Raw genomic sequence first — 12212 nt, 5'->3', positions numbered from 1 at the left:
TCTTTACTAAAAATACAAAAATTGGCAGGGCACAGTGGCTCATACCTGTAATCCCAGCACTTTGGGAGGCTGAAGTGGGTGGATAACCTGGAGTTCAAGACCAGCCTGACCAACATGGCGAGACCCTGTCTCTACTGAAAATACAAAAATTAGCTGGGCATGGTGGCCTGTGCCAGCTACTTGGAGGCTGAGGCAGGAGAATCGCTTGACCCTGGGAGGTGGAGGTTGCAGTGAGCCGAGATCACGACATTGCACACCAGCCTGGGCGACAGGAGTGAAACTCCATCTCAAAAAAAAAAAAGAAGAAAAAAGACAAAATACAAAAAGTAGCCAAGTGTATGCACCTGTAGTCCCAGCTACTTGGAAGGCTGAGGTGCAAGTTGAGCCCAGGCAGTTGAGGGTACTGTGAGCCAAGATCTTGCACTCCAGCTTGGGCAACAGAATGACTCTGCTTCCAAAAATAAATAAATAAATAAATAAATAAATAAAATAAATAAATAAATAAAATAAGTAAATAATTAAATGAAATTCAGGCCCAAAGTCCAAAATGTTCAAACTATTAAGATGTCTTTTACTGAATTTCTTGCAATGACCACTGTAAATAAAAATATTTGCACTTTTAATTTTACTAAAGGAAAAATTAAAGGAATATTCAATTTTGCTTGACATTCTCTAAATTTTGAGTACTCAAATATACTATGAGTTTTCTTTTTTTTTTTTTTTTTGAGATGGAGTCTTGCTCTGTCCCCTAGGCTGGAGTGTAGTGGCGTGATACCGGTTCACTGCAAGCTCCGCCTCCCGGGTTCAGGCCATTTTCCTGCCTCAGCCTCCTGAGTAGCTGGGACTACAGGCGCCCGCCACCGCGCCAGGCTAATTTTTTGTATTTTTAGTAGAGACGGGGTTTCACCGTGGTCTCCATCTTCCGACCTTGTGATCCGCCGGCCTCGGCCTCCCAAAGTGCTGGGATTACAGGTGTGAGCCACCGCGCCCGGCCGAGTTTTCTTTTGGTTACCAAACTAAGAATAACATAAAAAAACTGATAAGTCAAAATCAAAGTTAGGTTTTCCTAGGTTAATTATAATAAAATGTGTACTTTTTTTTCGATGAAGTCTCACTCTGTCACCCAGGCTGGAGTACAGTGGCACGATCCCTGCTCGCTGCAACCTCTGCCTCCTGGGTTCAAGCGATTCTCCTGCCTCAGTTCAAGTGATTCTCTTGCCTCAGTCTCCAGAGTGGCTGGGATTACAGGCATGCGCCACGTGCCTGCCTAATTTTTGTATTTTTGTATTTTTAGTGGAGACGGGTTTTCACCACGTTGGCCAGGATGGTCTTGCACTCCTGACCTCAAGTGATCCACCCACCTTGGTCTCTCAAAGTGTTGGGATTATAGGCATGAGACACAACACCTGGCAAATGACATACACTTCTAAAGTTAAAATACCCTCTTGTTTATTATACAGTGACATATAACTCTTAACGTGTTGATTTTAAAAAACAAAATTAACCAGCTGGCTCACTGCAACCTCCACCTCCCAGGTTTAACCAGCCGGGTCATTATATTTTCACTATTATATTTTGCAACACAATGTACATGAGAGACCACCTGTACGCAGATGCAAACAATGTTGTCCCGATAAACTTGTGATCAGTGGATTCTGGCAGTGGTGTAGATCTGAACCCCACAGTTAAAAGTCCTGATGGCTGAGTTTGACTTTGGTCAAAAGGGGAGTATGATAAGTGAAAAAGCACCTAGGAACTTGCAGTTGGGAACTGACAGGCAAGTTCAAGTCTTCCCTACCAAACATAAACATCTCTTATAAAATATTTTAACCAGTAAAGGTTGCTCAGTGATTGTCATGCAACAAGATGTAGAGAGTTCACTCTGTGTTTGAAACCAGAGAGATTTGACACTCTGCAATCAAGACCACATTAATCCCCCTACCTCCCAGATAAAGTTACCAGGATAATCACCCAATTGCCCCATTTTCAAAAACTGGTCCCTACTCCCTAAGCACTCTCCTCTAGTCAACTCCTATAATCGACTCCCTACGACATGCTTATTTTCCTGTGTTGTCTACTCTCCCTTGATGCGGCACACCAAACAAACCCAGTCTTGTTGGAATATACTATGTGGTCACTAGGTGGCTGCCAGCACCTGTGCAAATCTAGGGAGCCCATTTGGAGCCTTCCTGCACCTCCATCCCTCAACCCTTGCCCTGCCTCCTTCTCATTTGTCTCAGCATCCCTTGATGATCCCTGCGTGAATCAGTTCTTACACTGCTGATTGCAAAATAGTGACTTCACTCCAAAATTCTTTGAATTTAGAGTGAAGAAAATTTTTGATTCTGGGGCATCAGAAAAGCAAGCACTAGTCAGATGATTAAGTTTGGCATGAAAGGATTTACCTCAGAGCAGATAATTACTTGGAATGAATTATCTTGGGAAGAGCTACGGGGATTGGACACCCACCCTAAGGTGGTTCAAGAGGCGGGTTGTTTTGTGTACCTATAAGGATAGAGCCTAGGCCCTTCCCTCACTTTTTCTAAGTCCTTTGCCAACCAGTTGCTTGGACGTGACCCTCTTCTGAATCAGGTCGGAGCAGAGCATGGACATGGGAACAAGTGCTCTCAGCAAGAAGCCATGGTGGACCCTGCCTGAAAACTTTCATGCTCCAATGGTGTTCCACATGGAAGAGGACCAGGAGGAGCTCATCTTTGGTGAGTGGTCTTTGCCCACGTCCCCTCCTTCATCCTTGTCTTCTCAGTTTTCAATCTTTTACTCCTTTTCCACCTTCATCAGTCACACGTCCGTTCCCCCAAGGCCACCTCCCGACTCCCCAAGGGCTTGTGCTTGACAGACCCTCCTCTCACCTCTTATGCTCACAGGGCACGGTGACACATACCTTCGCTGCATTGAGGTGCACAGCCACACCCTTATTCAGCTGGAGAGTTGGTTCACAGCTACAGGCCAGACTCGTGTGACTGTAGTCGGACCACATAGGGCAAGGCAGTGGCTGCTGCACATGTTCTGTTGTGTGGGGAGTCAGGACTCCCGTCGTCATGATCAAGGTAGGTATTCTTGGCTGAACTGTGGTAGTGGAGGGCTTGATGGTGGAGTTCTGGCTGAGTTGTGTGGCACCTTGGATTATTGAAGGATCCCTTGTGTGACTGGGGGATCCAGGTGCTTCCTAGAGTTCACTGGGAAGGGAAGGGCTCACTCTTGTGGCATCCAAATGCTCAGGGAGTAGAGGGTAGTGGGGAGATATAAATGGGTTACCTTGGAAGGCCTGACTGGGGTGACATCCTCCCTGCAATGTCCCTGGTGGAGTCCAGGCCTGCCAAGGGCCCCAGTAATGGGCTCTGCTTCACCAGCCCCGGGCACTTCTTTTGCAGGCCTCGAGATGCTGGAGCGTGTCCGGAGCCAGCCCCTGACCAACCATGACCTGGTTGCCTCCATTAGTGTGCCACCATACACTGGAGATCTGTCTTTCGCCTCCAGGATAAGTGGAAACATCTGTCTTAGAGTTCCTCAGCCTTCCCCTTACCAAGTGATTGGTTGTTCGGGATTCCATTTGAGTTCACTCTATTTGTAATTAAGGACTGATCTCCCCTGGAAAAGTGGGGATGAAAGGAGAAGTCTTGGCTTTGCTTTTGGTGAGAAAGACATGAAAGACACTGAAGAAAGTTTGAATTTGTGGCCGGGACCTGTCCCTCTCGGATCTTGTAGACATGTGTCTGAGGGAAGTCTCCTGAACGTAAGAAAGTGTTATTGCAAAGCAATCCAATAATAAGCTACCTATGATGCAAAGCCTTCGATGTGCTGTTCTCTTTCCTTAGGATGAACTTATTCAGCCCTGAAGGGGATTCTCTGGACCAGTGCTGAGGTCTGGGGAGGCCCAGCCCAGGGAAGGAGCCGGGTACGAAAGTTGGCACTTTCAGGAACTGCTCCTTTCGGGTCTGGAGCCTGGTTAGGCTGCTCTGAGTTGAGTGAAAATGGGGGCTTCTGAAAAGGGACCCTCCTAGGATCCCCAGGGTTTTCCGGGACCTTGAAGTGCAGACAAATGGGGAGAACGGAAAGGTGGGAGGAAGGGTCCAGATGGAGATTCTGAAGTCCCTCAAGCTGTGAATTAATCCATTCCAGAACACTCTCCGAATGCCAAATCTACATTTGGAGCTCTCTAGCCAAGATTACGGCAAGCTAAACCTGTCCTCAGTCGAACTCTTTCCACTCAAATTTCTTCTTTCTCCAGCAGTCTGTATATCTCATAATGAGGCAATTGCAGTCATCTAGCATAGAGCGACGATGGTGACTTGGACTAGAGTAGAATGGTAGAAGTGTTAGGAAATGGTTGAATTTGCAATCTATTTTGAAGCCAACACGATTTGTTAATTACATGGTTTTTACATGGCCAGTTACCACATAAAAGTTAGAAAGATCATATTCAAAGTATAAAAACACTTATGAATTTGCTTGAGGAAGAATATAACTAAGCTACACTATTCTCAAGGAGAATATCATGTTTACTTTTAAATCTATAATTTAATAATTGATGGCTCATAAACTAGAGAAAAAACTTATTTTGTAAAAGACATGTGCAAAAAGAGTATTTTCTCTCTCAAGTTTCATACCACAAATGATGAAATCAGTATTTTGTATTTTAAGGCCATAATTCTCATCTCTAAATCCCAGTCACCAAAGGTTTCTGTGTGGGTACAGCCTAGGTATCATAATGGAGGAGTGAATATCTCAAACACTGGCGTGAGATTACGAGCACTTAAATAGTAGCTCTACCAATAGATAGCTTTATGATCTTCAGCAAGTCACTGATTTCTTAGTGCGCTGGTTTTCCCATATAAAATTGAGATAATACTGACTACCTCAGGTGAGAAACTTTCTTTTGCCTGGATTCTTTCACCGTCTTTCTTCTAACAGAACTATTGTTTCGTAAAGGCGTACGCTACCTCCCTAGCTCCAAAAGGGGAATGGTGATTGACATAAGCCAATCAGGCCATAGACATTGTAATTCACTGGTCCAGGAATGAGCATGTGACCTGTATTAACCTAACCAGGTTAGGATTTATATTCTGCACTTGGGTGGAGGGTTTCCTGCCTCCTCCTGTCTCTGGTTAGATGTGATTAAGGAGGTGTGTGGCATTAGTTGCCATTGTTGTTATCTTGCAGACAATAAGAGGAGCACCAATAATATACAGCTGAAAAGGAGGACAGCAGAGACAGAAATAAACTGGAACTTTGATGATGTCATTGAACAAATTGGGTTCTGCCTGGAGTTAGTCCTACCTCTGTTCTTCCAGTTAGATAAAAATGTCCTTCTATTGAAGGTTGTTTCTTGTGGTAATGTGATAAGGATTATATTTTATGGTAACTAGGAAGCATTTTTTGACACAATCTTGGGCAGTCACTAAGCCTGGGTTGTTATTCTAAGGCTTGGGATCCAAAGACTCTGTAGGCTGGGCTCTGGGTGTGGCATTGGTAGGAAAAAGTAAAGAGAAGTGGGGAGCAGAAGTATGGTGTTACAGGGCACAAGGATGGGGAACAGTAGATAGTCCCCCTTTTTTCTTTGGGGTCTACAGTGAAGTTTGACAGAAGGCAGTCTTTCTGATGAGTGGTCAAAGTCTGGCATGGGTGTCATCTATGGGGTCTGAGTCAGTTGTTTTGGGGCATGGGGAGGAGTAGAGACCAACAATGTGAGGTCTAAGTGGGATGGGAGTGGGGCTCTTTAGGTCCTAGTCTTGTAGAAACATGATTACTGGTTATGAGGCATTAATTTCTTCCCAGGCCCCTTTGGAAAAGTAACAGATTACTTTATACAGTAAAGACCTTTGGGAAAAGTAACAGATTAAATTTGTGACACAGTGCGAACGAGGCTTAATGATTGCACTTTCCTCTTGACTACAGAGCCTCTGAAATTAGGGGTTGGAAGTTGTTGAAAGCCAAATAAAAGTCCTGGGGTGAACAAAACACCTGTTCATTAACATATTGAGTACTACATAGTATTGTGTGAGAAGCTAGAGGTATAATGTGAGTGAGATATCCCTGCCCTTAAGTTGTTTTAATCTGGGACATTTGTGGTGACTTTGGGCCCTAGGGAAGAATCTAGAGGTGATGTTCAGGAGGGACATCTGGGCTGGTGATTGGGCGGGATCATTCTGCATTAGTAGTTGAAATCATAAGCGAGACCACCTGGGGAGAGCATGGAGTCCGAGGGAGGAAAGGGAAGAGGCTGATGGAATCCATGGGAACACCTACAGTTAAGAAATGTGAAACAGTCCAGGCATGGTGGCTCACACCCGTAATCCTAGCACTTTGGGAGGCCAAGGCTGACAGATCATAAGGTCAGGAGTTTAAGACCAGCCTGGCCAACATGATGAAACCCCGTCTCTACTAAAAATACAAAAATTACCTGGGCATGGTAGCATATGCCTGTAATCCTAGCTACTCAGGAGGCTGAGGCAAGAATTGCTTGAACCTGGGAGGCGGAGGTTGCAGTTAGCCGAGATCATGCCACTGCACTCCAGCCTGGGTGACAGAGTGAGACTCTGTCTCAAAAAAAAAAAAAAAAAAAGTTAAATCAGCTCAAGTCGCTGAATTGATTGTTCTCCTTCACTCAGCAAATAGAAGATTAAAAAATGAAATATTTCCATGTGATGGAGGGGCCTGGCAAAAATAAAAAACAAATTAAAAAAAAAAATAAATGAGAAACAATAGGAGCTTGGAGAAGTCTATAAAGATGACCAAGCCAGAGAGGTAGGACTGTGGCAGTGTGAAATATGTACAGTATTTGGTCTTAGTCCTGTTTCCTGACATACAGCTCCTAAAACCTTTGGAATCTGCAAATTGATGAGTGTCTTTAGTATGCTAATGAGATGACTGGTGGCTGAGAACCCTTGGGTAGCTTCAGGATGGGGACTGGTCACAGGGAAGGTCAAGATGTGATTAGAGGGTTGGAACTTTTCAGCCCCACCTCTAAATCTGGGAAGGGGAGAGGGGCTGAAAGTTGAGCTAATCACCGATGGCCAGTGATTTAATCCATCCTATCTATGTAATGAAGCTCCATGAAACCATAAAAGGACTGGGTTTGTGGAGATCCTGGATACTTTAACACGCGGAGCTTCCTGGAGGGTGGCATGCCTGGGGAGGGGGTAGAAGCTCTGCACTCTTTCCCTCATAACCTTGCCCTAAGCATGTCTTCATCCATATCCTTTGAAACATTCTTTATAATAAACCAGTAAATGTGTTTCCCTGAGTTCTGTGAGCTGCTCTAGCAAATGAGTCCAATCCCAGGAGTAGGAATCCCGATTTATCCCTGGTCGGCCAGAAGCCGAGGTAAAACAACCTGGGGCTTGTGATTGGCATCTGAAGTGGAGGGTAGTCTGGTGGGACTGAGCCATCAATCTGTGGGATCTAATGGTACTTCCAGGTAGATAATTCAAAATTAATTTTTTTTTCTTTTTTCTTTTTTTTTGAGATGGGGCCCAGCTCTGTAGCCCAGGCTGGAGTGCAGTGGCATGATCTCAGCTCACTGCAACCTCTGCCTCCTGGGCTCAGGTGATTCTCCTGCCTCAGTCTCCCGAGAAGCTGGGACTACAGGCGCCTGCCACCACGCCCAGCTAATTTTTGTATTTTTAGTAGAGGTGGGGTTTCATCATGTTGTCCAGGCTGGTTTCGAATGCCTGAGCTCAAGGGATCTGCCCACGTCCACCTCCCAAAGTGCTGGGATTATAGGATTACAGGTGTTAGCCACTAAGCCCAGCCCAGAATTGAATTTAATTAGAAGACACCCAGCTGTGTCCACTGCAAAACTGATTGATTGGCTGTTGGTGGTGTTAAAGGAAATTTAAAGGAGCCCATTGATTTGGATTGAACTACTACTGCCAGGCCCAACAGACCAAACCACAACGGAATCACTCATGCTAAACTTAGACATCACCACGCCAAAACTAAGTTGTTTGACCTTTCGAGAAATCAAGAGAGATAGAGACAATAACTAAATTTCCAAACAGGCCAGTTTTAGCCAACATGCTAAAGAAGTTCCCTTTGCTTTAACTTTTATGAGGAAATTAACTGAAACTAATCTGCATTTTGTTTACTGTTTCTGCTCTTCTCAGCTCTTTTCAGTTTATAAAACCAGCCTCCTCTGCTTGACTCACTGTAACATTCATTCAATTGTATAGAAGGAGGTGTTGCCCAATTTTAGAATTGCAAACAAAAACCAATTAAGATCTTCAGACTGAATGTGTTGTAATCTTGTCTTTTGACAGTGGGGAGAAATCCCCATACATGTCTTGGCGACCAGAGGTCACAGAAGTCTTCTGTGTTGATTGTTGAGTGAGAGTTCAGGAAAAATCCTTTTTTATTTTTTCTCCATAACTCACAGAGACAAACTGGAAAGGGGTGGCGTTCTAAAAGATGAGACATTTTAAGAGAAAGAAAGAGTGATTGCAGTGTCCACTATTACACAAAAGCCAAAAGGCATGCCGGTTGAAGGTGTCCCTTGAATTAGCCTTTAAGAGGTCATGGATGAATTTCTAGTGCAGCTTTTCTGTGGTGTTGGGTGGGCGTGATTCTGACTGTCATGTGCTGGTTAGTGGGTGGATGCTGTGGAAATGGAAGTACTTTATATAATTTATTTTATAAGATGCAGTTTGTTTCTAAAGTCAAGACGATGTATAGAGTAAAATAAAGAGGAAGGGAGGGTACTGGAACGTTGTTGGTAACATGGGAGAGAGGCTTAAGCATATTTATGAGGGGAAAGGGTGAGATGCTGCAGATATGGGGAAGCAGAGGGCAGCAGGTGACAACCAAGGGCTTGGGAACCCAGAGTGGAAGAATTAGTTTACCCTAAAGGCAAGGAGTGGCCAGGTGTGGTGGCTCACGCCTGTAATCCCAGCACTTTGGGAGGCTGAGATGGGTGGATCACCTGAGGTCAGGAGTTCAAGACCAGTCTTACCAACATGGTAAAACCCATCTCTATTGAAAATACAAAAATTAGGCTGGATGTGGTGGCTTACACCTGTAATCTCAACACTTTGGGAGGCCGGGAGGGTGGATGACCTGAGATCAGGAGTTTGAGACCAACCTGGCCAACATGGTGAAACCCTGTCTCTACTAAAAATGCAAAAATTAGATGGGCATGGTGTTGCATGCCTGTAATACCAGCTACTCAGGAGGTTGAGGCAGGACAATCGCTTGAACCCAAGAGGTGGAAGTTGCAGTGAGCTGAGATCGCATCATTGTACTCCAGCCTGGGCAACAAGAGCAAAACTCTATCTCGGAAAAATAAAACAACAACAACAACAAAAAATAAAACCCCAAAATTAGCCAGGCATGGTGGCACACACCTGTCATCCCAGCTACTAGGGAGGCTGAGGCAGGATAATTGCTTGAACCCAAAAGGTTGAGGTTGCAGTGAGCCGGGATCGCGCCACTGCACCCCAGCCTGTCTCAAAAAAAAAAAAGAGCAAGGAGTTCCCATCCTGGAGTGGGGTTTGCCTCCTCTCCCACCAAGCAAGCAGAGGGATTTCTGGTAAGGGGGGTGGAACGGGGCATTGCAGCATTGGCCAAGGACTCAGATGAGGAGCGCCAGCACTTCTGAAAAGCATCTGTGTGTTGGGAGTGTGCATGGTGTGATGTCGTCATGGCTTATGTGAGGGTGAGTGGCACCCTGAGCTGCAGCAAGGGTAGGGTGTAAGTACCTAGTTACTTGGGGGGCACAGGAATGGATAGGGATTGGTGATACAGGAAGTAAGTCACAGTGATGCAGGCAAAGGAACAGATAAGGAAGAAGCAGCAAGTAATGGAAACGGATGAGTGTCACCAAAGATAAAAAAAGCAGCTGGGCATGGTGGCTCATGCCTGTAAATCTTAACACTTTTAGAGGCCAAGGCGGGTGGATCCTCTGAACTCAGGAGTTTGAGACCAGCCTGGGCAACATGGTGAAACCTCATCTCTGCTAAAACACAAAAAATTAGCCCGGCATGGTGGTGTACACCTGTAATCCCAGCTACTCAGGAAGCCGAGGCATGAGAATTGCTTGAACCTGGGAGGTAGAGGTTGCAGTGAACTGAGATTGCACCACCACACTCCAGCCTGGGTGACAGAGAGAGACTGTCTCCAAAAACAATCAAACAAAACAAACAAACAAAACAAAAACAAACCTAAAAAAGCATACAGGTGAAAAGTTCTAAAAGTAGGTGCAGGTGTTGTGACACTGTATGGAAACCCTAGAACCCTGATATCTATCCTAGAGCATACTGGACTTAAAATAGTCGCCAACATGGTAACAGAAATGAAGTAAATCATGTGACTAGGCAAAGAGTAATACATCATTTCAATGTACCTTTGACCTTCCTATTTATTTGAACAGGAAAGTTTTGCCATTCACCAGTTTTGTGGTGCTGTGGTTCCAGGGCAGTGCCTAAATCGATAGTTTGCACGTAATGTATCCGCTACATTTCAAAACAGAAACGCCTATAGTCAGTATTATCTCAATTTTACATGGGAAAACCAGTGCACTAAGAAATCAGTGACTTGCTGAAGATCATAAAGCTCTCTACTGGTAGAGCTACTATTTAAGTGCTCGTAATCTCACGCCAGTGTTTGAGATATTCACTCCTCCATTATGATACCTAGGCTGTACCTACACAGAAATATAGCAGATTTCTGCTACATTTCAAAAACAAATCACGCAGTGGCATGATCTCTGCAGTCTTGGCTCACTGCAACCTCTGCCTCTTGAGTTCAAGCAATTCTCATGTCCAGCCTCTTGAGTACTTGGGACTATAGGCACACACCACCATGCCTGGCTAATTTTTGTGTTTTTAGTAGAGGCGGGGTTTCACCATATTGGTCAGGCTAGTCTCGAACTCCTGACCTCACGGGATCCAACTACTTTGTCCTCCCAAACTGCTGGGATTACAGGCGTGAGCCACTGTGCTCGGCCTATTTTTGTTTTAAAAACTTTTTTTTTGAGACAGAGTCTCGCTCTGTCACCCAGGCTGGAGTGCAGTGGCGCGATCTTGGCTCACTGCAAGCTCCGCCTCCCGGGTTCACGCCATTCTCCTGCCTCAGCCTCCTGAGTAGCTGGGACTACAGGCGCCCGCCACCGCGCCCGGCTAATTTTTTTATTTTTAGTAGAGACGGGGTTTCACCGTGGTCTTGATCTCCTGACCTTGTGATCCGCCCGCCTCGGCCTCCCAAAGTTAAAAACATTTTTAGATTTCTATTTTGTTTTCAAATCTCAAAGCTGTGTAAGATAAAATTTAAATTTTTTCAAAGAAACACTTTTTACTTGTACCAGATTCTCGAAGCAGTTGAATCTAGACTGATAAAAGTTGTTACTTCAAGATCTGGCAGCCCATTTTCATGAATGGTTAGGACAGAATGACTGTTGTAAGTATATTTTGTTTTAAATGGTGGGAGTGGGAAGTACTGCTAAAGTATTTCCAAAAATGTTTGGAAGCGGTTTAACATTTTTAAGTTGGTCAAGCAAGCATATACTATACACAATTTTCTTTTCCCTCATCTAGAAGTTGATAGAACAGGCACATACCTATTTGATCTCTTTACAGCCATAGTGGGAAGCCTCTTCCTCCCTCCAGGATAACACTCCCTAATTCTTCCTCCTCTCTAAAACATCTCTCTTGGGCTTTGTTGCTTTGTATTCCAGAGTTTTATCTCTTGAAAATTTATCTCCTTGAAAGTAATTCCACTGGGATTAACCCTTGGAACTTAGTGCAAAATTGGTAGTGAAATTGAAAAAATGGGATTTTTTTTTTAGGGAAGAAGAAAAAAAGGTCCTTTGGGAGCAGAAGCCCTTCCCTGGTGAGGCAGAGCTGGCTAGGTGCTTAAAATGGTAGTTCTGAGTAGCCAGAGGCTGCAGCATTTGGGCACCCACCTGGTCCCCATTTCTTAACGTTGTTTAGCAAATCCCTTTATTATAGTTAAAACAAAACTCACGTGAATATGTGGTATGTGAGTTATAATCAATTTCAAATTAATATTTCTCACAAAAACCCCAGGAGCATATGCAAATCTCCCCCCTTCCCAAAATACCAAAGACTTCTTCAGTAACACTGCAAAAAGATAATTTTTATATTTCAGTCCAAAATCTGTATACAGTCAGTTTGGTAGACTTGGTCCAGTCAGTTCAGAACCATCTAGTTAGTTCCAGATAAAAATAGTCACACTAGCTG

The 12212-nt window shown here is 44.5% G+C and overlaps 1 protein-coding gene across 1 annotated transcript; it reads left to right on the top strand.

Annotated features, from left to right (window-relative positions):
- The first annotated feature begins 1330 nt into the window (after window positions 1-1330).
- Window positions 1331-3592, top strand: LOC103883790 (KH homology domain-containing protein 1-like). The gene is made up of 3 exons (XM_009205521.4): window positions 1331-2717; window positions 2886-3068; window positions 3393-3592. The coding sequence occupies exons 1-3, from the start codon at window positions 2606-2608 to the stop codon at window positions 3590-3592; spliced, it is 495 nt and encodes a 164-aa protein (XP_009203785.1). The 5' UTR covers window positions 1331-2605.
- The last annotated feature ends 8620 nt before the right edge of the window (window positions 3593-12212 follow it).

This window comes from Papio anubis, chromosome 6 (assembly GCF_008728515.1).
Source record: "Papio anubis isolate 15944 chromosome 6, Panubis1.0, whole genome shotgun sequence".
Lineage (NCBI taxonomy): Eukaryota > Metazoa > Chordata > Mammalia > Primates > Cercopithecidae > Papio > Papio anubis.
Note: the sequence above shows the minus strand (reverse complement) of the source record. Positions and strands in the feature narration are given on the sequence as shown.

Coding starts and splice junctions, on each gene's coding strand:
- LOC103883790 (XM_009205521.4), top strand. CDS start 2,606: ATGGACATGGGAACAAGTGCTCTCAGCAAGAAGCCATGGTGGACCCTG. Junction 2,718..2,885: donor CCAGGAGGAGCTCATCTTTG/GTGAGTGGTCTT, acceptor TTATGCTCACAG/GGCACGGTGACACATACCTT. Junction 3,069..3,392: donor CTCCCGTCGTCATGATCAAG/GTAGGTATTCTT, acceptor CTTCTTTTGCAG/GCCTCGAGATGCTGGAGCGT.